At 40.2% G+C, this 24,624-nt stretch overlaps 6 protein-coding genes across 6 annotated transcripts; 4 read left to right on the top strand and 2 right to left on the bottom strand.

Moving 5' to 3' along the window:
* Positions 1-3,139: 3,139 nt before the first annotated feature.
* Positions 3,140-3,477, bottom strand: BDBG_16562 (uncharacterized protein; the record flags this gene model as incomplete). The annotated part of the gene is made up of 2 exons (XM_031724492.1): positions 3,140-3,334; positions 3,388-3,477. The coding sequence occupies 2 exons, from the start codon at positions 3,475-3,477 to the stop codon at positions 3,140-3,142; spliced, it is 285 nt and encodes a 94-aa protein (XP_031577063.1).
* Positions 3,478-9,739: 6,262 nt separating this feature from the next.
* BDBG_02421 (serine/threonine-protein kinase Sgk2) lies at positions 9,740-12,649 on the bottom strand. The gene is made up of 2 exons (XM_031720780.1): positions 11,361-12,649; positions 9,740-11,285 (listed from the first exon to the last, which is right to left on the bottom strand). Exons 1-2 carry the CDS (start codon positions 12,579-12,581, stop codon positions 10,182-10,184), a joined length of 2,325 nt encoding a protein of 774 aa, XP_031577064.1. The 5' UTR covers positions 12,582-12,649; the 3' UTR covers positions 9,740-10,181.
* A 1,362-nt stretch (positions 12,650-14,011) lies between these two features.
* Positions 14,012-15,134, top strand: BDBG_02422 (uncharacterized protein; the record flags this gene model as incomplete). Its single annotated transcript, XM_031720781.1, has 3 exons — positions 14,012-14,228; positions 14,309-14,651; positions 14,746-15,134. 3 exons carry the CDS (start codon positions 14,012-14,014, stop codon positions 14,864-14,866), a joined length of 681 nt encoding a protein of 226 aa, XP_031577065.1. The 3' UTR covers positions 14,867-15,134.
* Positions 15,135-15,770: 636 nt separating this feature from the next.
* BDBG_02423 (succinate-semialdehyde dehydrogenase) lies at positions 15,771-18,108 on the top strand. Its single transcript, XM_002627706.2, has 4 exons — positions 15,771-16,167; positions 16,252-16,339; positions 16,414-17,683; positions 17,757-18,108. Exons 1-4 carry the CDS (start codon positions 16,057-16,059, stop codon positions 17,872-17,874), a joined length of 1,587 nt encoding a protein of 528 aa, XP_002627752.1. The 5' UTR covers positions 15,771-16,056; the 3' UTR covers positions 17,875-18,108.
* Positions 18,109-18,172: 64 nt separating this feature from the next.
* Positions 18,173-21,897, top strand: BDBG_02424 (raffinose synthase Sip1). Its single transcript, XM_002627707.2, has 2 exons — positions 18,173-18,719; positions 18,922-21,897. Exons 1-2 carry the CDS (start codon positions 18,498-18,500, stop codon positions 21,568-21,570), a joined length of 2,871 nt encoding a protein of 956 aa, XP_002627753.1. The 5' UTR covers positions 18,173-18,497; the 3' UTR covers positions 21,571-21,897.
* A 3-nt stretch (positions 21,898-21,900) lies between these two features.
* Positions 21,901-24,582, top strand: BDBG_02425 (tyrosyl-tRNA synthetase). The gene is made up of 5 exons (XM_002627708.2): positions 21,901-22,367; positions 22,485-22,638; positions 22,727-23,013; positions 23,101-23,458; positions 23,528-24,582. Exons 1-5 carry the CDS (start codon positions 22,087-22,089, stop codon positions 24,224-24,226), a joined length of 1,779 nt encoding a protein of 592 aa, XP_002627754.1. The 5' UTR covers positions 21,901-22,086; the 3' UTR covers positions 24,227-24,582.
* Positions 24,583-24,624: the final 42 nt, after the last annotated feature.

The raw sequence follows: 24,624 nt of genomic DNA on the forward strand, positions 1-24,624 counted from the left end.
CTTTAATACAGATCTTGTAATAATACTTTCATTTCATGAAAGCTTTAACATATGTAAGGTTTTTTGAGATCAGAAGTGCAGTGATCTTGAAATCAGTGAGTAGATTTTTAAGACTGTCTCTCACTGAAGCTTTTCTCACTGTAGTGATATTTCTTATAGATGTTGAAGAATCATTCAATTCAACTGTGAGTTCTGAGAAGTTCAGTGTATTCTGCACTAAAAAAGTAGGTATTCTCACAGAGATATCATAGTCAATTCATCAATTATTAGTGAGTATGAGAAATAATAGACACTCAGATCAGATTTTCTTATTAATAAATAGATTAGAAATTGCTGCAGTCTCTTGACAGACTGCAGTGAGTAGATCTGATATTACTGAAGAAATCATCACAGTCACTTTACAGACTGTGTTGAGTAGAACCTTTGAGTTGTGTGTTGTAGTCAGTATCAATGAATTAGCAAGATAAAGGTTCTTCTGAAAGATGATATCTTTTGAAATGTATAAACACTCATTGAAGAGGTTTATTAATCTATAATTGATAAAATTATTATAACTCACAAAAATCAACTCTTTGAAATAAGAAGTCATTTTATTAATGAGCTTGAGAACTATCTTCAAGAATGCTTTGCAACCTCATCAGTGAATACTATGTACAGAGAGTAGAGCTTCAAGCCAGGTCTTATATAATGTAATCAGCTTTGTATTTTCAGAGCTCTTATACAATATTGTTGAGATTGATATAAGATTAAGCAGCTCTGTAGCTGTAATAACTGTCTTATCTCACATCTTTTCTGAAGCTGAAGAGTCTATTAATAGTGATTGAAACTTCTCAATGATTAAACTGATTAATTGTTTGAATACTTCATCTTACTGTGAAGTATGAGAGAGAGTTGACTCTTATTTTATATCTTCACTGAGCATATATATTATGACTGCATTTGAATTCAATTCTTCATAATCTGAGTGAATGATTGTAATGTCACATCTCAGCAGATTCTTGATAAATTGATTGAAGATCTGTAGATATCTCAACATCTTATTCTTGCATTTCAATAGAAATATTCACCTCATACAGATGACATTATCTGTTATCATCATTGCAAGCTTCTTATCAGTGTAAGATAATATATTATTCTCAGTTTCAAGAGTCTCATCATCACTGAAGATATTCACTCAAATCTTCAAGATCTTGCAGGTGACATGATGTGGTGTGAAATTCTTGTAGAAAGTATGTTTCTGTTTAGACTTAACATATATAACACAGAATGATAATTTCTTCAGACTGATAATGATAATATTAAATCACAGGTTTCTGATCATTTTTAATATACTATTTTCACTGATATGATCAAGTTGATGATGTCACTCATCTATTGAAAGCTGTTTTAAAAGGACTGCAGATAATCAAGATGAAGATGAGATAATAAAGAAATCAGTATCTGAATTCTTAGAGTTGATTAACTGTTCAACCTTCTCACAGCTGAAAGATCTCAAAGACTCAGCACTCAGATTGTAATCTGTTGAGATTGTCTTTGATTTCAGAACAGCTATATATGTTACTACTTTATACATTGAGTCATTCATTATCTCATGAAATGTCAGTGAGATGTCAGATAGAATGTAAATATTATTATAAGACAGATTGATGTAGAAGATTTCACTGTTAATAAATGACAGAAACTCAAAGTAGTTCTCAGCATTAACTTGCATATCATGGTAAATATAGCTCTGATATTTTATCAGCTTAGCAGAGATCAGATTTGCAGATAGTTCTGACACATAGTATATATAATTGAATTCTATCAATCTTTCACTTATCAGAATGAATACAGTGCTGACACTCTGAACCTTTATAATAATCTTATTAATCACTTGAACTATTGAATCATTGATTGCTATAAGTTCTGAAAATTGTGATCTATCACTCACTATGTGGTATTCAGTGTCACTATCTCATATAGTGAGAGAATTCTTGTGAGGTTTCATGAAACAGACTGACACATTGATAATCTCTGTGAGATTTGTCATCTGATAGATCTCTGATTCATCTGTAATAAATAGTTGAGTTCTACTCTCACTATTGTTCTTTTTCTTCTTTTCCTTGAATTTCTTTATTCTTGCAGCATTGTTTATTCTTCAATTATTCAGAGCACTGTCTGAATTGATCAATTAACAGGTGTCAAAGTGAGATCTCTCACAATCAGAATATGTAGATGAATTTCTTGATCTCTGATGATTTTAAGAGCTCTCTTGTGAACTGCTATGATCATATTCAGTACAGTCTTCACAGGCCGGATTTGATGTATTGTTGTTTAAATTGATAGATGTAATGATTGTTGTATCTGTTATAGCTGTTATAGCTGTGTTAGCTGCAGAATCTATATTCTGCAGATTCTTTTTATCTTTTGAAGAATCAAGCCATGAACAGATCTTCTTCATGAGAAGATCAATATTCAATATCACAGCTGTGAATTTGAAATTCTGTATCTTCTCTATCTTCTTCTGAACATAATTTCTTCAATTGTTGAGTAGAACTGAGTAGAAGATATTAAATATTCATGAATCTAAGAGGAAAGTATTCAACATCTTCAATTTCATGATGATGAATCAGAACTTATTAAAGAATGTGTGTAGATTGATGATCTGTGTGTCACTAAGAGACATGAATTTCAGAACTGTCTCATGATGTAACTGTGTTTTGAGAACAGAGTATTTCTGTTCAATTGCATTTCATAGAGTATAAGTAATCTGATTTTCATCATACTTGAAGAAATGTGGTCTGATACCTGCACTCAAGAAGTTCAAGATGAATATGTAGAGTCACTGATTTCTGACATCTCAGAATAATGCTCATTCATCATCTCTTTATAGAGAATTCTGAGTCTGTTGTTTCTCTATCATATATCAGCACTGTGCATTAATCAGTTTTGATTTCATGAAGATGCTTCATGTGATGTAATTAAATGTATCAGTCAGACTGTTTAATCTCACAGTATTCTTGACATCTTTCTTGAATTAGAAGATTGTCTTGTCAACACAGCTATTCAGTTTATAAAGGTTGAATTTCAATCTTTCACTGAGATTAGAATTTCATGTAACTGTTGATATAATGACAGAATGATTATTAACATTCTGTGATCAATCTGTGAAGAATGAGAATCTCTGTTGACAGAGTTTTTTCAGTTGTAGTTCAAGTTCTAAGACTCTTTGCTTTCTCTTGTTCATCTCAAGTATTATCTTGAGATGCTCTATCTGTTGATCTGATATTATCTTACTTAAACAGTAGATATCTGAGTGTTCAATATTCTTATCAAGAGAACCAGCTTCATTAAGCTGTTGAGTAGATTAGAAGGTCAGCCTGACTGTGTTAGAAGCTGTATTCAAACCAGCTTTAAATTGAGAGAGTGTTTCAGAGCATTCTTCAATGAAGCTTTCAAAGACTTTAGAAGAATGTTCACTGATAGTAGACTGATCATGTGACCGTGTCTGAGATCAGGATCAAACTTTACAGTTGTTACATTGTCTAAAAGCATTACTTCTGATCATGATTTGTGTTCATCACATTGATTTCAAATCATGTTATTTCAAATATTAAAGATTTCAGATTCACTTTTCAAATAAAAATCTAGTTCTGAATAAAGAATATGTTTGAATTCTTAGTCACATTTTCATTCTGATCTCATTATTGAGAATGGCATCAAATGAGACTATGAAATCACTTCTCACTTACATAATATCATAACATAGTACTCATTTATTGAAAATTCAACAGAGAGTGTTATCAAATATTGTTACTTTTCTGAATACAGATCATAATTCATATAATTTTAATTATAAAAAAAACATAAAATACAAAAAAAAACAAAAAACAAAAAACAAAACAAATATAAGAAAAAATCATATTAAAAAAAAAAAAAAAGAAAAGAAAAAGAAAAAAATAAAAAATAAAAATAAAAAAAATCAAGATCACAGAGTCACAGCACTCTTAAAATACTCACTTCTCAGAGTCTTTGCAATATTCATTATCAACTGTGTATTTCTCACAGTGAGAGTAACACAGCTGTGATGAGTCATTGTCTTAATATCATCTAATAAATAATCAGTATATATCTGTATAAATGTGAATAATTAGAAAATATACACTTAAAAAGTGTGATCAGAGTGAACTCTGCTGTCACTTAAATAATATCAAGAGCAGAATGCTGAAATCAATGATTTCTCTCATTAATTTCACAGATAAGGCATGTGAAGATAATCTTGAGAAATATAAGATTCTCTGACTTCTGATAAAAATGAATCTCATGAAGAGACTCTATTTTCATGATATCAGAGACTGAGTGTTATTAAAAAGTATTACTTTCATGCAATGTATATACACTTACTGCAGTGATTCACTCTCTGTGTATGTGACTGAGAGTTACAGCTTTTCTACACTGCACAGCTCTTTCTGAAATGCTGCTGTCAGTTTGTAACTCACACAGTCTCTCAGTTCAGCACATGCTGTGTGTATGCAGTTCTGCATGCTGAGGCTGTGTTGATCATTATGACCTGATATAGTACTCACTTTTCACAAGTTATGTTTCATTTGAGAAGAAGAGAGAAAGACACAACTGTTGTTTTATTAAGAGAGAGATAGATAATTAATATTATTAAATTAATTTAATTCATCTGTATTTAAAATTTGATTAATTTATACTCTTCAATTTGAGAGTTTCTATGAGTGTTTTAATAGTTTTCATACCAGCTTGAACTTAGTGATGAGTTGAAGAAGAAGAGAAAAGAGAGAAGAAAGAAATGAGAATAACTTATCTTTATAATATGAAAACAGAGAATTGCTGCAATCATTCTCTCTAGTAACAAAGATCTGTTTTCTGCATGTATCTCTGATATAGATTATATGATAAATGCATACAAAGAATATCAATAGTGCATGCATTGAATGAAGATAATATTGCTATGCAACACTGTAGCTGTTTCTGTACATCTCTGAAAGCTGTTAATAGTTTCTTTATCTCTTTATATTTGATAAGTTAATAATATATTTCAATGCACTCTTTCTTTCATTATCATTATCATCATCATCATCATCATCATTATCACTATCATTATCATCATTATCATCATTATTATTATCATTATTATCATATCATTGCCTGCCTTCACCTTCTCTTCAATGCTTATCAAAATCAATCATATTATTTCTCTTCAAATATTCTGCAGTTCTGTGAACCATCAAGGTGCGTGAGCACTGTCACAGATTGAAGAAAGAGAAGAAGAAGATGTTCAAGTGCAGAGAGACAGATTGTAAGACATGTTATAATGTCTTGAAGAGGCTCTGTAAAAAAGCAGAATGATAACAATTTTAAGTAACACTTCTGATAGATTTAGACTGAACTAAGTATAGAAATAATGTGGATGACACTGCCTGTGAGAGATTGAAAAAGAAGACAGTGAAGAGTCTTATACAGTAGCAGTGAGATCAGAAGAAGTTCTGAGAATGATTTGAGATCAAGATAAAGAGAGAGAGAAAGAAGAAGAGTGTTACTGTAAATAAGCAGTGACAGAAGAAGATTGAGAAGATATTGAAGTAAGAGACAAAGAAGCTAAAACTGATAAGTTTTTTATTAAAAGATAACAATTTTTGATAACACTTCTGTTCTCTAATTAATTAGCAGGAGCTGACAGAGAAGAAGAGAATTGAGACCTTGTTCAGGTCTCAAATACACTTCATGATTCAGAATATTGAGAAGACAGCTCTGCTCTCTGAGCATGTCAATCTGCTTGCTGCTGAGATGGAACCCGAGACAGCAGACCAGAAAATGCAGGATTTTGAGATACAGATTGACCTGGCTGAGAGAGAGCAGTGAAAACCCTTCTCTGAGAAGGCAGTGAAGAGAGATTTTGAGATGATTATCATCTCAGATGAGAAGAAGAAGAAGAAGAAGAAGAAGAAGAAGAAGAAGAATGAGAAGTAAATTATGAAGAATAATAAGAAGAATAAGAAAGAGAAGAAGTAGATTTTTTTCTTTTTATATTAATTAGTTATAAGTTTAAGTTTTTAATTATTAATAATTAAAATTGATTTTGAGTTTTCAAAAATTATTGTACAAGTTGTAATCAAGTCAGGAATGATATATATATATATATATATTTAACTATCATGATTTACAAATCACTATAATGTATAAGTATCAACATTTTTTCAACATTGATATTCACAATATTAATATATTTTTAATAATATCATCTGATAACACAATTTGATAACACTCTCTTTCATAATATTAATATATTTCAAGAAATATAACAGAGATTAATCAAGATTATTTGTTTACTTTTATATATCAATGATATTCAATCTGAGTTAGTACTAAAATTATAACTAAGCTAAGAAACAAGATTATTTTCTCTTATATTAATTCTTCTTACACACATCAGTGATTAGTTATTGAAAATAAATTATCATCTTTCTTAAATTATTATCATGTCTTCTGAATCTACTTCTTTCACTTCTTTTACTTCTATTGAAGATTCATAAACTCTTTAAGAAATCACTGTGAATTACAAAGTCTATATTATTTACAATTCAACACAGAATACTCTCTTTCAATCATGATAAATAATCACTTCATTCTTCACATCTGATTCCAGGTCACAAAATTTATGAAAAACTCAATACAAATATTAAGATAAACTATGAAATAATTATCAACAGGTTGTATTGCAGATTACTGAAGAGTTATCTCTTTACTACAATCACTGTAACTTCATTCAGAAACATTCATCATGAACTGATCATGACTCTGGAGAAATTTTCTGACATCTGAAGTTATCAGAATGCAGACAATAAAAGGAAAATAATCAGAAAATTACTACTGAGCTGGTAAGTTACTCTACTAGATAATGATTTTTGATAACACTAACTTTCTAATTTGAAGGAAATTATGTGAAAACAACTCTATATCAGTACTCTGATTTCATAACTCTCATCTGATAACTTCTGTGAATAATTACTTCACATGTGTATATCTCTGAATCTTTCTCTTTAATCAATTGAAAACTCTGAATTTCAAACACTTCTTCAAATGCTTAATTCAAATCTTCATATTTCACATTGATTCTATCTTCAGTTCAACCTTGAGATACACTACAAAGTTAATATGCAATATCTAAAATCAGAGTTGAAGAATCATTGAAGAGTGTCTCTCACAGTGAATGCATAAACTAGTACAAACAATCTTGCATTTATAAGAGTTATATGTTATTACATTGATAAGAACTGAACTTATCAAGAGACATTAATTGAATTTGAATCATTAATCAGTAGTCATACTGAGAATTATATAACAGAGATATTAATGACTGTGATTAAAAATAACTATTGAGATATTAGTCTCAGTCTTCTTACAATTACAACTGACAATGCTGTGAATAACTACATTATGATAAAGAGCTTGAAGCAAAAATTGGCTTTGTATTTCTGAAATGATAAACAAGGTCATATTTTCTGCATTACTCATGTGATTTAACTTATGATATAAACACTGATAAAGAATCTTAACATTGAGATGAAGAATAATGAGATGACTGATTCTTGAGATAAGAATGAGATGAAAGTAATTACTCAAGTAACTTTTATATTCACTTTATAAAAGATAATATTTTTTGACAACACTTTTTAATATTGCTTTTTAATAACACTTTTTGATAACACTACTGTTAATTTTGAATAGATTGACTAATAATTTAAATATCATAGATTTAAAACATTGCTAATACAATTTGTACCTCTTCTAAATAATAATAATGATTTTATAATATTTAATAAATAAACAAATCAGTCACATCACTGAATATTATACAGAATGTTAGAATATGATAAAGTTTAATATATGAGATAACTGTTCAGACTCTTCAATTATGTCAGATGATTAATCATTGAGTGCAACACTCTGATTAAGAAAAGATTCAGATATTGAAACTTTTAAATATAAAGTAAACTCAGTTGAAATATGTGATTGATTTACTGTTTCAGTTTTATAAGATAATAAAGACAGTCTCAATCACTTGTACATCAATGCTGCAGTCAGTCTGATGAGTGTATAATAGTTTATTTACTTATCTTGAGAAGCAGTTGAATCACTTAAAAAGAAATTCAGTCTGAGATGATGCTATAGTGCAGACTATTATTACTGTAAGAAATAAACTAGTATATTACTACAGTAAAATGAAACAATCTTTTACAGAGTACTATACTATAGCAGCTCTACTAGATCTCTTCTGTTGAGTTAATATCTACACTTCTCAAGATTGAACAGAGAAGAAATGAGACTCATATGTCAAATTAGCCTGAGACTACTACAATGTCAACTATCAGAGATTTGAATGAGCAGATATTTAAAATGTGAAGACAGTGAAATACAATTCTCTAGTAAGTAATGATCTTTGATAACACTTCATATCACATAGAACTATAATACTAACTTTGAAACAGAACTTGTATACATTGATTGCAACTGAAAATCAGACAAAACTACATGCTTATAAAACTGAATTTGACTGCTATCTTTAAGATGATTTGATGAATTTACATGCCAAATCAATTCTAGAGTTATGAAAAATTGTTAAGAGTATATATTTAACTGTTATACTGATGATATATGATATTCTGACAATTTCATTAACAGAGATGAGAATGAAGTGAAAGTTCAACTCAAGTTGAGATATTTATCACTATTACTGAAGACAATTACAAGAAGAAATAATCAAGAAACTCATGATTATAAAATATGAAATTATCAGACAGTTTAATACCTCTGATCACAGTATATCAGAGAAGTGTAGTTTTTATAAGAAAGTGAAGAATAAACTTGTACAAGAATGTATTTAGTTGTTTCATGAACATTATTAATAATCATTATCAAATTCTGATTATATAAGCAATCACTGAATAAACTGAATAAGACTGATTTTAATCTTCAGTCTCAGTCTCATTCTGATTTTGAAAGAATGATCATCTTTTACAGTTTATTCTGAAAAATTACTCTTATTTCACTGTTCTTGAATTAAATCTGGTCATTTTTCACATCATTTCTCTCAGAAATGATTCATTTTCAGATTTTTTTGAGGCTTGGTTCTGGTGGGACTCACGCCAAGAAATGTATGAGACCAGACCAAATGAGACCAAATGTGAAATTCATGGTCCTGCCGGCCAGTCTAACTGACAGAGTATGAGTGTGAAGAATTATTATCATCATCAACTGCAACTGATTCAGTGAAAAGAACATAAGATTGTGAATATATATATGAGTGAGATTGTATTGAATCTGCTATCTTAATATTCATTTATTGAATTCTTGTCAATATCATTCTCTTTTCTTGCTTTTTTTTGTAAATGTGATGTGTTTTCTGCAAGTCTCTTTTTTAAGTGAGTAGTAGTATTATTAATTATCAAGATCTTAAATGTATCAATACTGATAGAATAAGATGATTTTAACTCCTGATGAGTGTATCAAATGAAGCAGTAGTTTAAATAGATTATATTGACAAGGAATTCTGAATTGGCAGTGATTTTGTGTAAAACAGGTCTCATAATCTGTGAAAGGTGTAAAGCTTGTGTGATTGAAAGGTTGCTAGCTTTGTGGGAAGTTATATGGTGGAAGGATTAGTAAGCCAGATCACGTGACCTGACAATTCCACCTTGCCCGCTGCTCTCTGGGATGGAGAAAGAAGCTCACAAAAACACATTCTTTTTGAACTGACTCTGAACTCCATTCAAAAAGAACATGTTTTTGTGAGCTTCCTTCTAACTAATATTAGTTAACTATCTTCACTATGAACACTATTCTACACTATTCCACACTATATTGCCTCTAAAAGTGCTATTCTACATCATCACACACTGTTGAAGTTAAATACTGCTTATTCATAAGATCTTGGCAAAAGATGCAAGTACGGATGCTCAATTCACTGAACACCTGGCCTTTTTCATCTGTACTTTGTAAAAAGCAGCTGTAATATTAGTACAGACGCTCTGTACTTTTTAAAAAAAGTGGAGATCCGTACAAAAAGAACGAGTACACACGGCCGCACCGAACAGGCCCTAAGACAAAATCCCTCCACTCAAAATAGACTGTGAATGCGGCAACAAATCAATAGAAACTTTAACTCTGAGAGCACACTAAATAGATTTATCATGAGTGAGGTTTCCAAGTTCAACCTGGGTGATCGCGTCATCATAAGCCTTGATGATCGGATGGTACAGGCGGTTTGAGTCTTGAGGAGTGCCAACAATAAGACCTTTGTCATTGTAAGGAAAGAGAATGTCTCGTAGGACCTGACAAAGTGATACAATGCCATGAAATTTTGGAGGGAACTCCCTCAAAATGAATCCAAATCCCATGTTTTCAGCTTTGCTCATATGACCAAGTTTGGCATTTGCAATGTCCTCATAGTTACCAGTGTACCAGGCACGAAGTTTACTATCTCTAGAATACTTATCCTTCCCCCAGCCATTACGGGCGCACTGCCAGATAAGCACGTAGAAAAAAGACTCAAGATCATGCCGATAGGTATGATCAATATTAAGCAGCACCTCAATTGCCATGAACTCCATTGTGCCAGTCTGGTGCCGCGCGCCGCTTCGCTCACTCCCAACTTCTTTGGCAAGATCCAGATCAATTAGCATGCCTGAGTGACCATCTGCCTTGCCTGGATCGGTTATTATTATATTGTTCTCTGAAATATCCTGATGAAGGATGTTTCCATCCAGATAAAGAGACCGATGTGCCTTTATTGCATCACGAAGCGCCTTGAGCAGCTCCAAGGGTGATTTGTACTTGTAGATTGGCCGGCCAGCGGGCGATATCACCAGACAGTGGAGGACACGGTTGTCATAGAGTTCCTCATCATTCCTATCAAAGAGGCTCGGCTTGTGTGCCGACTGAATGGAGAAAGCTAATTCATCCTCCTCAGTGTCCCTTGACAGTTGATGGATGGAACGTGATCGTTTGGATGAATGCATCCCTTTTTCCGGAGATCTGCGTTTCTTGGAAGATGATTTTCGACGGATATCTAAGCGACAGGGATCGGTGAGCGGCTGAGATTGATGAAATGAGGAGACTGTGCTGGGGGGAGCACTTTTGAAGCTGTGGTGCTTGTTGCTGAAGGTCAGGCCGCAGCGCATGTCAGCGATACTAGTGATGGTACTGTGGCCAATGATTCTGGCGACCCCCTGGACATTCTTCTGACCCACCAACTCGAGGAGTTCCACCTCTGGCCGCCTCTTGTCCGACACTCATGAGAATTTGGCTACACCCTGTCCATTGTTTGCGAGAAAACATGTGGTTCCGCGACACACAATGGCACGCTGATAGGAAAGCATCTCACCCAGCTGCATCTTCTTTCCCTCTGAGTTCCCAGGCCCTTTGACAGTTATTGATTTGTTGCCATCTTCATCTCTAGCAACAAAGGTGTCCAGTCCCAGCTCTTCATCACTCATCATAGTGTAGCCCACAAGCACCTGAAAGAACCGTCTTGAGTCTGTGTAGACATCAATGATTATTGAGCTGTAGGGGCCCGCGCGGTCGAATACCCACACCTCCATATTTGTCCCACAGACAGTGAATGCATGGACAAACCGCCGAGTGGGCTGTGCAGCAAAGACCTCACGCACAGAGCAACTGATCTGAAGCAGTGTGGCTTTAGTTCTGATCTTCTCCTTAGGTTTTTTGAGCTCACCAACCACCAGAATATCTGTCCAGTTGTGTTTGTTTTGCAAGGGACTCCCACCCTTAGCTTGTAAAAGAAGGTCAACTTGCCGTTCTGCCTTTGAACCAGTAAGATCTGCTTTGCTCACTGTGGAGTAGTAGGTGCTGCGTGATTCTGAGAGAAGGTCTTCTTGAAGATGAAACCACCAGGCAAGGACATCATTCTGTGTAGGAGGATTGGGAAACTGGGCCCAATTACCATCACTGTCTGGGCCTAGCACGCGTTGACAGATGGCATCCACTTTGTTGCTCCAGTCTTTGCCCTCAAAGTACTTGACAAAGAAGCCCTCGACACCTCGAAATGTGCAGCCACTTATCTCCTCAAAGATCCTTGGATTCACCAACTCACGTGTCTGCTCGGAGCCTTTCTGTGATGATGAGGTGGATTTGATCGGCGTTCCTAAGGAAGTGGGAAGTATACTCGCCGGAGGGGTCGTTCGCGAGACGGTGGTGATGAGGTCGAGGACGGCTTTCCAGATGTCAACATCGGTCGCCTTTTGGATGACAAGTTGTACTAGTGTCCGGTAGTGTTCATAGCTAAAGTCGCCATCTTGAAGGCAGGTGAATAATCTTGATAGCTCGGATGCCACATTTTTATTGCCTGTTGGTGAACGTAGGTGGAAAGCTGACTTTTCACCCATCAAGGTGGTGAGGAGTTTCGATGTTGCATCATGGCAGGCTTCGCGGCTTTCTGTCGTGCCATCATTGTAGTGATGCTCTGCGTTTGGAAGAAGCTTTTCTAATCGATCAAGTGAGTCATTCAAAGGATACCTTAAAATCACGGCGTGATCGTCCTCCGAAAGGTCTGCCATTCCTATACGTGTTGATGTTTAAAGATTTCCTGACAATGTATGATGCTCAACGATCGGGCAAAGAGAGAAATAGGTGGTCGGGCGACAGGTTAGGTTAAGGTGGGTGGGTCACCAACTAACTTAAGTTACCTTATTTGTTTGTCTTGTTTGTAACTTGAAGCCGAGCTTCAACCAATAATAATAGATAGCGGGGGCATCCTGACACAGAGGCCTGTAACTGCCCAGGTGTACTCCGGAGATCGGTATCATATTGTTCTTTTCTCCCTGTTTCAATCGTCTCGTGGTCCGCATTTGGGTCTCGCTATACGCTCCGTCATTTCTAAACTACGTCCATTTTTCACTTTTACAGCATTGCTTGTATGCAGTCTCCAGCCTAGTCGTACTTGAAAACTACAGCGCTGTTATAAACACTTTGCATTTGACTAGGTAGTAATATCCATGGATTTTGTGTGAGGTCAGCTGACGTGTAGTCTCGCGCGCCCCCTCTCCTTCCCCTTCATTTTGTTATTTTCATCATCAAGGAGGTCCATGTGAGATTTGATCACCCGCTCCATGTGCTCAATCCCTTGAAACTGATATTCATAAGCTCCCGGAGGGATATCTTCCTGCTTTACAACCGGCTGTTGGCCTCCATTATTCGACAGGGATTTCTGTATGTCCATACTCATAGATCGATGGATGCTGTCAGACAACCACATTTATCTTCCGAAATTCAGCTGTATTCAGTGTTTTGCTTTCACATCGTATTCATAGAATTGCGTGCTCTCCAGTGCAAAAACTCGAGGAATCAATCAAGTATGTTATAAAGCAATATTTCGAATATCCCACTTGCTGTGACGGGTAGCCAAGAGAGGAACTAGCGAATATACGGCAAGATAATTACGACAAGTAATGTGGAGATGATGAAGAATATTCATGGCATGAGGAGAGAGAGGATGGGGCGGGTTTATCTGAAAACGGTGATATCATAGTTATGTACTGTACATTCCAGGGGCTGCAGAGCTTATTTTAACTCTCGATCCAGGAAGCTTCAAAAACCAAGAGAGCAGCAGAATGCCAAATCTATGTACTCCGTATTTCATGCTGAAACCCTCTCCATACCAAGCAATTGCGCATTCCCGAGGCCGTCAGAGACAATCAAACTGTACCAGCCACTTCTCGTATCTATTGTTAGTGGATAGGATTGACGACAAAGAGTTTCTCGCGCTAACCATTCCATTCGCAATCCGAGAAGTCGGACACCCAAATGGGTAATTCATTCTATCAATCCTCATGAGTTAGGAATACCTCACCATTCATCAACAACATGTATCAAAGTCTGGACTTTGAAATATTTAAATATTTCCAGCGCTCCACATTCTTCGTAGGAAAGGTTGCATCTGAACTAATGCTAGGTAGGTACTGCCGGGGATTGATTGAATCAGATAATTATGTCGAATCCAACAAGAGGCATATTTAGCGCCGCGAGCTCCCCCAGAGGTTGTGGACGCAGACGCGGACACGGAAGTGGACTCCGGGGTGTGAGAGGTTTTGCTGGGCAACCTACTCGAGGTCGCGGTCGAGGCCGGGAAATCGTTGCAGACGGACGTGCGAACGAACGCGCACAACTACGAGCTATCTCCCATGAAACGAAAGCAGTCATCCCGGGTGTCCTAGATGCATCCAGGAATAGCCCTTTATTAAGAGAAGGCATTCTTTATCAATCTCCCACCGCCCCCCGCGTCTAGACCAGAAATGGTGCCCCAAGTTCAGCGGGACTAAAATTCAGGTCCTCGATGCGGATACCTTTGATGCCGGCATCCGACTACTAAGTGACAGCAACGGTGATAATAACCAGTCGGGCTCCCCAGTGACAGATGTCACCGTCTTGAACATGGCTAGTGATTTTGTTCCAGGCGGCGGTTGGCTCAGCGGCGCCCGAGCACAGGAAGAAGCATTATGCAGACGCAGCACGCTCACCGCATCCCTTAAACGATATTTCTACCCAACACCTTCTAGTGCCGTGATCTACAGCCCGGTCGTCATTGTATTCAGAAACAATTTAAAGGATGGCCATGGTTTGATGGATTTGTCAGACCCCGATACCCTCCCGCTTGTTAGCGTTATATCCATGGCAGCACTGCGTCGCCCTGAGGTGATCAACGGCGCTAATTCACTGATGAAGTTTGCAAATCCCAACGATCGCGATCGCACCAAGGAGAAGATGCGCGTTATTCTTCGACTCTCTGCGTGGAAGAGGTATCGGAAATTGGTTTTGGGTGCGCTTGGGTGTGTGGCGCCTTTAGAAACCCCCCCGAGGAGGTTGCCAACTGTTGGGCAGAGGTATTTTCGGAGCCTGAGTTCCGCGGGGGTTGGTGGGAGAAGGTAGTGTTTGCTGTGATAGATGAGACGGGCTTAGGAGAGCAGGGGCATGGGAATGTTGGGATATTTTTCCGAAGGTTGGATGGGATTGAGATATGATATGAGTTTCACCTACTCATATGTTCCTGTTTTTGTATTTATGGCCTAACTTACCTCTGGACTGCAGCATGGCAATACATTACGGATTTCAAGAGATTCAACTCAGATTCTATATATGGCTGAGATGGGAAGGTGGGATTTGCCTGTTTCCTTAATAATTATTTGCTTTGCGTTCTTCTTGCCGTGATCCCTAGCCATCCGTCAACTTATTAGTTGCCCGAGTGGCCTAAAGCCTAAGTCGCTCGCCGAGTAAACCGAACCCGCTAGACTAGCGAGCTCCAGTCCCAAGGTTCCCTAAAATTTTTCCAAGCTTGAGGGCCCAGGTTGGATCCAGCTCTCTCCAGCCGTTAAATTCTTTACTATATAATCAGTAACTATCCTTTCCTAGCATCGGGCAATGTTCCAGCTATCAAAAACCAGCAGCACGATAGGGCGAAGAGAAGAACACAACAAATATACGGAATAATAGCTCTTCAAGTCCAGAAAGAATACAGACATAAAACTTGAAATGTGTTCACTGCATTCTATATAATTTATGAGAAAGTCCCAAAGCTGTTCCGATATTAGCTCCCGCTTCGGCTCTTTGGTCCCAGGAGTCGGCCCGGTGCCGGCAACCAATACGCCTATGACGCGGTTCGGCAGCAGCTGGACTCTTTTTCCCAACTCCGAAGCCTGTTATTATTCTGGTTTTTTTTTTTTTTTTTTTTTTTTTTTTTTTTTTTTTTTTTTCTTATTAGTATTATCTATTCCTACTATCACTAGCCACCTTATATCGACTTCATTCACTCCTTCCAAGTTTCTGGCCTCAATTGTTGGCTCCTAGGACATTTCCCGCCCAAGCAACACGCTCAACCAGAATTACATCATTCTCTGCAGCAGTTAGTTAGCTGGTGACATAGCAGCCAGATCCCCGCATCCCCGGCTTCGTCTTGTGCGAAGTGCTCCGAGGCCCTTCTCCTTCCCCCTCTTCTTCTGTCCTCTTTTATAACCCTCGCTTTTCGCTATTGCTCTCCAAATGAACAAACTACTTCGTCCCCTTTACAATAACCCGAGGTCAAGCTACCCTTTCACGATACCTGTGGTTTCTCCCGTCAGGAGGCTAGCAACTATGCACACTGTGCCACAGGTAAGCTTTGGACACGACTAGGCTTTCGGAGTGTTTTGAAAACTCGAGAATTGACGTGCTTGTTTGTGTGTTCATTTTATATAGTTGAAGGATAAATCTCTGTTTATCGAGAAATGCTACGTCAATGGGGAATGGGTTGGGGCTCAGTCTGGGCAGACTTTTGAAGTACATGGTACGTGGAAAATGTACGAGGCTCTGTAATCGATTAAGTAACTGACACACTTCTTTTTTATCCTTTTTATATAGATCCATCCACGGGGAAACTCATTGGGACATGCCCCGAGTTCTCAGTCCAGGATACCCAGAAAGCCATCCATGCCGCCGTCGCCGCTTTCCCATCTTTCCGAAAAACTTTGGCCCGCGAGAGAGCTCGGATGCTTCGAAGATGGTACCAATTAATGATGGACAACGCGGATGATATAGCGACACTAATCACCTGGGAGAACGGGAAACCCATTGCAGACGCCAAGGGAGAGACGAACTACGCTGCCAGTTTCTTCGAGTGGTTCAGTGAGGAGGCCCCACGCATTTGTGGTGATACTATCCCATCATCCGTTCCCGGAAACAGGATTATGACTATGAAGGAACCCGTTGGCGTTTGTGGGTTTATCACGCCCTGGAACTTCCCCGCCGCTATGATTACGAGAAAAATCGGCCCTGCTCTTGCGGCTGGATGTACCGTCGTAGCCAAATCCCCGGGCGAGACCCCGTTTACCGCCAATGCGATCGCAGAATTGGCTCATCGTGCTGGAATCCCCAAGGGTGTCGTCAATATTGTCACCGCCGATAAGAACACGCCTGAAATCGGCCTCTGCCTCACCACGCATCCGGAGATCCGCAAAGTTTCATTTACAGGATCCACGAACGTCGGAAAACTCCTCATGAAGCAATCCTCGTCAACTCTAAAGAAACTATCCTTTGAGCTTGGCGGGAATGCCCCATTCATCGTCTTCGATGATTGCCCAGACCTCGACGCAGCCGTCGCCGGCGCCATTGCATCTAAATTCCGCAGCTCTGGGCAAACTTGCGTCTGTGCTAATCGCATCTACGTGCAAAAGGGTATCTACGACGAGTTCGCAGCTAAGTTCGCCGAGAAGGTTAAGGGGTTCAAGCTCGGCCACGGATTCTCCGAGGGCGTCACGCACGGTCCCGTTATCCACTCCCGCGCCGTCGACAAAGTGTCAGAGCATGTCCTCGACGCTACTGCTCAAGGCGCAACGGTTGTTGTAGGTGGTCAGAAGGCGCCTGATCTCGGCTCGAATTTCTTCCACCCCACTGTTCTCACGGGGATGACCAAGGATATGAAATTGGCATCTGAAGAAACATTCGGGCCTGTGGCAGGTCTCTTCGCGTTTGAGACTGAGAAGGAGGTCGTCGACCTTGCCAATAGAGCTGAGGTCGGGTTGGCTGGGTACTTCTATAGTAAGGATGTGGCACGGATTTTCCGTGTTGCGGAGGCGCTGGAGGTCGGCATGGTTGGAGTCAACACGGGTATTATTAGCGATACCGCTGCTCCGTACGTTTTTAAACACTCCCCTTTTGATCTATCTATGGTATTTCTTCTTAGCTAATTCAACTGTCATTTACAGATTTGGTGGTATCAAGCAGAGCGGGTTCGGTCGCGAAGGCAGTAAGTACGGCGTAGATGAATTCCTAACCGTCAAGACCGTCACATTCGGCAGTGTTGGAGGACCCCTTCAGGAATAATTGTCTTGATAATCCTATTTGCATTGTTCGATTAAAATTTTAAGGATATTTAATTGTTTGTTTCTTTATTTTTTCCTCCGCCTTTGTATCCACTTGTTTTTCCTGAGACGTAGAATGATAAATAGTACACTAGTTATTGGATTTTAAACATATAAGAATGCATACTCGTCACTTAGCTTATGTATAAGGCTCTCTGAAGTACATACGAATGATTGGATGACACGGCTTGAGTTGAAGCTTACTATAGTAACTTTAAAGTTAACTAGCCGGAGAAGCGGCTCCTCATCCCCCCTTACTTAAATGAGGTCATGGAACAAGCTATGGATGGTGGATGTGCTCGAAACCGATACTTCACTTTACATCTAGTTATTGGTTGTTTAAAAATATTAATTCAGTGACGAATCAAACGGCTAATAAGCCCCTACACATGTGTGATGTGTGATCTGGACAACCTAATATCGACTACGTGATATAGATACAAGCCATCCATTGTTTCTTTCCGCTAGACCACTTCAACCCCCGCCACCTCGCTAGATACCAACTGAGCTTTTTAAACTTGAAGCCAGCGGGAAACAGGAGGATAGGATATCTGCATCACCTCGCCCCTCCATTTATCAAATACCATGTCGAAAGCAACACTTCCGTTCAAGCCGTCCAGCACTCCAGCTGCAGTGCCGCCAAACGAGGGGCAAGGAAATGTATCCCAACGCATTGAAGGAAATGAACCAAGGCCCTCACAGATCAAATTTGTTCGACCGGCACAAATGAGCCTCTTTGCTGATATCACTAGCTGGCCACCACTGGGGCATGTTACGTGCTTGAAAAGAACCGGGGATGGGGATAAGGTATGCTAATTACTGCGAGCTCCCCCGCGCGCACACCCCAACATCTGTAGCGTGATGGTTTGATACTAGCATATCTATCCTTTGCTACATGGCCCCTCTTGGTCTATATATATATCTATATATATTTATTTATTTTCATTCAGATAATTATTGGCGCGATTACCATTATTTTATCTCTATTCGCCTACTAACATTCCAGTAGCTCCGGTTTACCGTTTTGCTCCAGTCAAACCGCTCACTCCCGGAACAGACCTGGGAAGTTTCTATCTGGCATAATGTCAACAGTAGTGATGCTTGGGAGGCGCTCTCTTTACAAAAGGGATTAGCATCCCAACCTATTCCTCTATCTGTCGGTCCTCGACCAGGCCCAAATTATCACACCTACAGCTTCTCGCAGGAGCTTGACTTCCCGAAGCACGGCAGACATGCAGCTTTTACTATCAGATATAGAATTGATGCAAATTCCTCATGGCAGTGGGTGAATGACCAGTTTGGAATGAAAGACGGGGAACTAGTTTTTGAACCCACCAGCTTGCAGCTCCTCAAAGGCCTGAATCCTGTGACCCAGCCATCAAAGTTGTTAGCAGAGTATTTAGATGGCCTTAACCCAAATCTCCGGATTGAGGTACATTCGAGCGAGTCCCCGGGTGCAATTTTATGGAGCGTGACAGGGTCCATTTTGTCTGCGGTTAATGACAAGAGCACGTACGAAGAGATAATTTTTGGCTTCCCGAAGGACTTTGTGAGATATTTTGCTCTTGTTCGTATATGGGAACCCTGGTTGGCACCTCGACATGGCTTGAACAAGCTGGCGCTGACGGAGGATGCCATCTCTCTGGCATTTTTGCGCAAGGATGGAACCCACCTCGTTCTCCTTGCGATAAGTGGTGTAGATAATGTCTTGACTGTTTTCAAATCAGGGGACAATGGGCAGGTGGTGACCGCTGTAAAGAATGATAGCATCCACAATTCAACTTATCAGGTCCTAGTTGCCGTGGCACCTTCTTTCGAGGTTGCAAATTCCGCTGTCATGTACGAGGCACGAAAAGTCGTGAAGAAGCTTTCCGGGTCTGAACAAGCTTCTTCGCCTACGCCGCAAGCGTTAAGTGAGCCAAAGTCACCATTGGGAAACGATGTAGTTCTCGTGGAGAATGATCCCCAGATTCAGTGGATGTCTGATTGGTATGACAGCCTAGCTTATTGTACTTGGAACTCTCTAGGTCAGGACCTCACGGAGGAGAAAATACTAAAGGCCCTCGATACGCTAAAGGCGAATGGCATTAATATTGTCAACCTTATCATAGATGATAATTGGCAAGCGCTGGATAAAAAGGGGGTCGCCCAGTTCAAACGGGGATGGATGGAATTTGAGGCGAATAAGGATGGGTTCCCAAATGGATTGAAGCATACAACTAGCAAAATACGCGAGGCGCATCCGAATATCCAACATATTGCTGTCTGGCACGCACTTCTGGGCTACTGGGGAGGTATTTCACCAGACGGGAAGATTGCGAAAGAGTATAAAACCAAGATTGTCAAGAAACGGGACGGCGTTGCGGGAGGAAGTATGTTGGCCATCGACCCAGACGATATTCATCGGTTCTACGACGATTTGTACAAATTTCTTCTGGCGGCCGGGGTTGACTCTGTGAAGACAGATGCACAGTTTTTTCTCGACTTGCTCCAGGATCCTAAAGATCGGGTCCGGTTCACATCAGCGTACCAGGACGCCTGGTCCATTGCTTCATTGCGGCATTTTCAGGCCAAAGCAATCAGTTGCATGTCGCAGACCCCGCAAATCATTTTCCATTCACAGGTGCCGACTAATAAGCCACGGATCCTCTTGAGAAATTCAGATGATTTCTTCCCTGATATTCCATCCTCCCACCCGTGGCACGTATTTTGTAACGCGCATAACGCTCTATTGACCCAGCATCTCAACGTCATCCCTGATTGGGACATGTTTCAGACTAGCCACCCGTATGCGTCATTCCATGCCGCAGCTAGATGCGTCTCTGGCGGTCCGATATACATCACTGATGTGCCAGGCGAACATGACATCAACGTCATCAACCAGATGACAGCCCCGACAACTAGAGGCAACACAGTTATTCTCCGGCCCAGCGTCCTAGGCCGTTCTATTGACGTATATCACAACTACAACGAAGGGAAGATGCTTAGGGTTGGTAGCTATAACGGATGGGCTAAGACCGGCAGCGGAATCCTGGGGCTCTTCAACATCAGCGCTCAGAAAATCAGCTCCATAGTCTCCATTCTTGACTTCCATGGCATCTCACCTGGCAGTGATGATGAATACGTAATTCGCGCTCATTCCACGGGTGCAATCACACACGTAATGAAACCCTCCAGCCAGGACTGTCTAGTCGCCGTGTCGCTCCAGACGAAAGGCTGGGAGATTTTAACCGTCTACCCAGTCTACAGCTTCAAAATGCCAAACCGACATGGCAACAAGGATGCAGGTTCGAATACTAACGACATTACGCCCACACGTGTCGCTGTCCTAGGCCTTCTGGGCAAAATGACGGGCGTCGCTGCGATTATCAGCTCGGATGTTTTCCTTGCTGCTAACGGCCGGCTCAAGTTTGATGTTACTCTTAAGGCTTTGGGAACGCTAGGCATTTATATTTCTGACATTGACACTCGCACCATAGCAAAAGATTTCATGGTCATGCTTTCGGGGCGAGCGGTACCAATGCACACAGTTCAGATACAGCCTACGGGAGAAGATGACCAGAAGGTGGTTGCAATTGATGTTGCAGCAGCATGGAAGGAGATGGGCTTGGTTAGCGGTTGGAGTAACGAGGTTGTGGTTCAGGTTTTCATGAGTTAATTCCCATTTTGCCATTCATTTCCCTTCTTTGCCTGTTTTGATCACCACTCAATATTTGTGTCGAATTGGTAAATTTTGGAAGCTGGCCTATTCACTTAGTACCTTGCCTAGAATTACAGGGCCTCAATGTGATTTCAAAACGATTCCTCCCAGTGCAAGAGCCGTGGCCCTGTCGTGTTTATGCCATTTTTTTTGTAAATAGAAAGCTTAACTGGAACAAAAACTACGGGTAACTACGCCTAACCTTTTAACTATTTCTTAGCTGGCGTTTGAGAAACGCGAAAGGATTCTCCACTCGCGGCGGATTATTATTTATCCGATGTCTTTTCGTGCTCGCTGATTGGCTCCGTCAAATCGAAAAAGTTCCGCCAAACTTCGACTTCGGACAGGAACTCATTCTCCGCAGGATATCAAATTAGGTTGTACACGCCCATTGATATAAGGGGCAGAGTTTAACTAGCTGGGCAATTTTCAGGCGCCTGGTTCTGAACTTCATCCGCCATTTTCCGGCCAATAATGGCGCAACTACGCCCCTCTCCTAGCTGCACCCGCTCCCCGGTTGTAATACTTCTCAGATCGCAGTCTACCAATGCGGGACTCATGTCGTTACGGACAAGACGCCCTGGCGTCGCAGCAGCGCCTCTTCTCCAGAAACGAAATGTAACAATGCAACATCTCCGGCGAATGAGGGAGGGGGAAGAAGTCTGGAAAAACTTTGCGGAGGAGATCAAGGCTGGGAAGAGGAAAAGCTTTTTGGAGCTTATGGAAGAGCGCGGTTTGGTTAACCAGGTTATCGGGTATGTCAGTTGGTTATTGTTCTTGAACTGGATATCGGCTCTTTCGACTTATTTTTTCTTCTTTGGAGAACGGCTGGAGGCACGGAGAAAGAGTCCGCTAACGTCTCATGAATGTAGTGATCGCGATGCGTTGAATAAGATGTGGACGGAAAGACGAGTAGGTGTATACGCTGGTGTTGATCCTACGGCTCCGTCTCTACATGTTGGACACATGCTACCTTTCATGGTCCTAGCATGGGCTTATGTCCATGGCATCAGGACAGTTTTTCTGGTAAGCGCACTGCTTCTAACTTGCTTATGCTGCTTGGGCGGCTATAGTACTGTGGAATATTTGAGTATATGCTAATCCAACTCAACAGCTAGGTGGATCTACAGGTCAAGTTGGCGACCCTACCGACCGATTAGCCCCTCGAGCTAAAATGGCCGCCGTTACGCGCAAAGAGAACATGGCGAACATGCACCTCCAGCTTAAGAAACTTGGGATGTCCATTGAGAGATATGCAGCCAAACATGGATACGAATCTGAATGGATATGGAGACGAGCAATCGTAAATAACAATTCGTGGTGGCTCAAGGAACCGTTCTTCGAGGTCATGAAGACAATGGGAGAAGCTGTGCGATTAGGACCGATGCTTGGGCGTGATACGTGAGTGGAGTCTTTCCACGCGATAATTTAAGCGCTATTTTCAAGATTCCACCTGGGCCAGGGTGACTAACACAGCATGACTTGCAGCGTGAAAAATCGATTACAGAGTGGTAAAGGCATGGCGCTTTCGGAATTCGTTTATCCACTTCTGCAAGCATGGGATTGGTGGCAGCTCATCCAACAACAGAATATCCTGGTACAGGTTGGCGGGTCCGACCAAGCTGGAAATATTCAATTCGGGATGGATGCTACGAAACCCCTTATGAAAGCGAACGATGAATACTGGCGAAAGCATGCCCCACGGGATGAAGACCGCAAATTATTGGAGCCCATGGGTTTCACCACCCCCCTTCTTACGACTGCCTCCGGTCAGAAATTTGGAAAGTCAGCCGGGAATGCGGTCTGGCTTGATCAAGACATGACCTCGAGCTTTGATCTCTATCAGGTACGAGACCTATTGCGGCTCATTCACAATTGGGGTGCTGTCAACCCATGAAAGGCTAATTTGTTGTAGTTCTTCTTGCGAGTCACTGATGAGAATGTTGAGCAATATTTGAAATACTTTACATTCCTCCCCATACCAGCCATCAAAGAACTCATGGAGCAACACATGCAGGATCCATCTAAGAGAATCGCACAGCACAAACTCGCCTCTGAATTTGTCGAGCTTATTCGAGGGCCCGCGGAGGCTGCCCAGGCCGAGAAAGATCATCGCAGCATTTTCGGCGGTAAAACTCCAACTAGTGATGAACTGACGTCCCGTCCAAAACGTGATATCAATCTTTCAGAGACCAGTCCCTTCAATGCACCATCTCCTCATATTACTCTTCCGCGGTCACTAGTCGTTGGTCAATTCTTCCACAAGGTTCTATGGTCAGCAGGCATGGCACCATCAAAAGCGGAAGCGTTCCGACTTGTCGTCAACAATGGTGCGGCAGTCGCATCGAGATCCGATTCAAACGCTATCATGGACGATAAATTGTCTTATGTTCCGATCAAAACTTGGGACAAAGATATGACAGAGAAATTCATCATTGATGATTCATTGATGATTCTCAAAGTTGGAAAGTGGAAAGTTAAGATTATTAAGATTGTGAGCGACGAAGAATTTGAAAGACTGGGACTGGACGCTCCGGGATGGAAGGCAGAGGAAAATGAAGCTTCTGAGAAAGAAGCAGACAAGTCGAGCACGGGGCCGAAGGGTGCAAGCTGAGATGCGATTTTTCTCCTTTACGGTTTTCCAGTTTTCTCTCTTCTGTTGCGTTCAAAGCGGTTTTGCTCTGCTGTATGTGTAGATATACCTGTGCTTTTACGAATCTTTGTTTTTTACCTAGAGCTGTACATTAAATTAGATGATCGATTCCCTTTTTCATTTGCATCCCTTTGGCATGTTTCCGAGCCCGCTGGCATACCCTGATTCCAGTTGGATCTATACATGAGCACATACTTCTGGATATATATGCAAAAATGGTAGCATACATTACACACAATCTCAATCAATCCTACCTTTACCAATACAATTAGCCAACTCGATAAATAAAATCAAGAAACAGTTCTCAAATTCTCCTATCCTGCGCGTTTTTGATATCACGTGGCTACGCCCCATTAACC

This window comes from Blastomyces gilchristii (assembly GCF_000003855.2).
Source record: "Blastomyces gilchristii SLH14081 genomic scaffold supercont1.3, whole genome shotgun sequence".
Taxonomy (NCBI): domain Eukaryota; kingdom Fungi; phylum Ascomycota; class Eurotiomycetes; order Onygenales; family Ajellomycetaceae; genus Blastomyces; species Blastomyces gilchristii.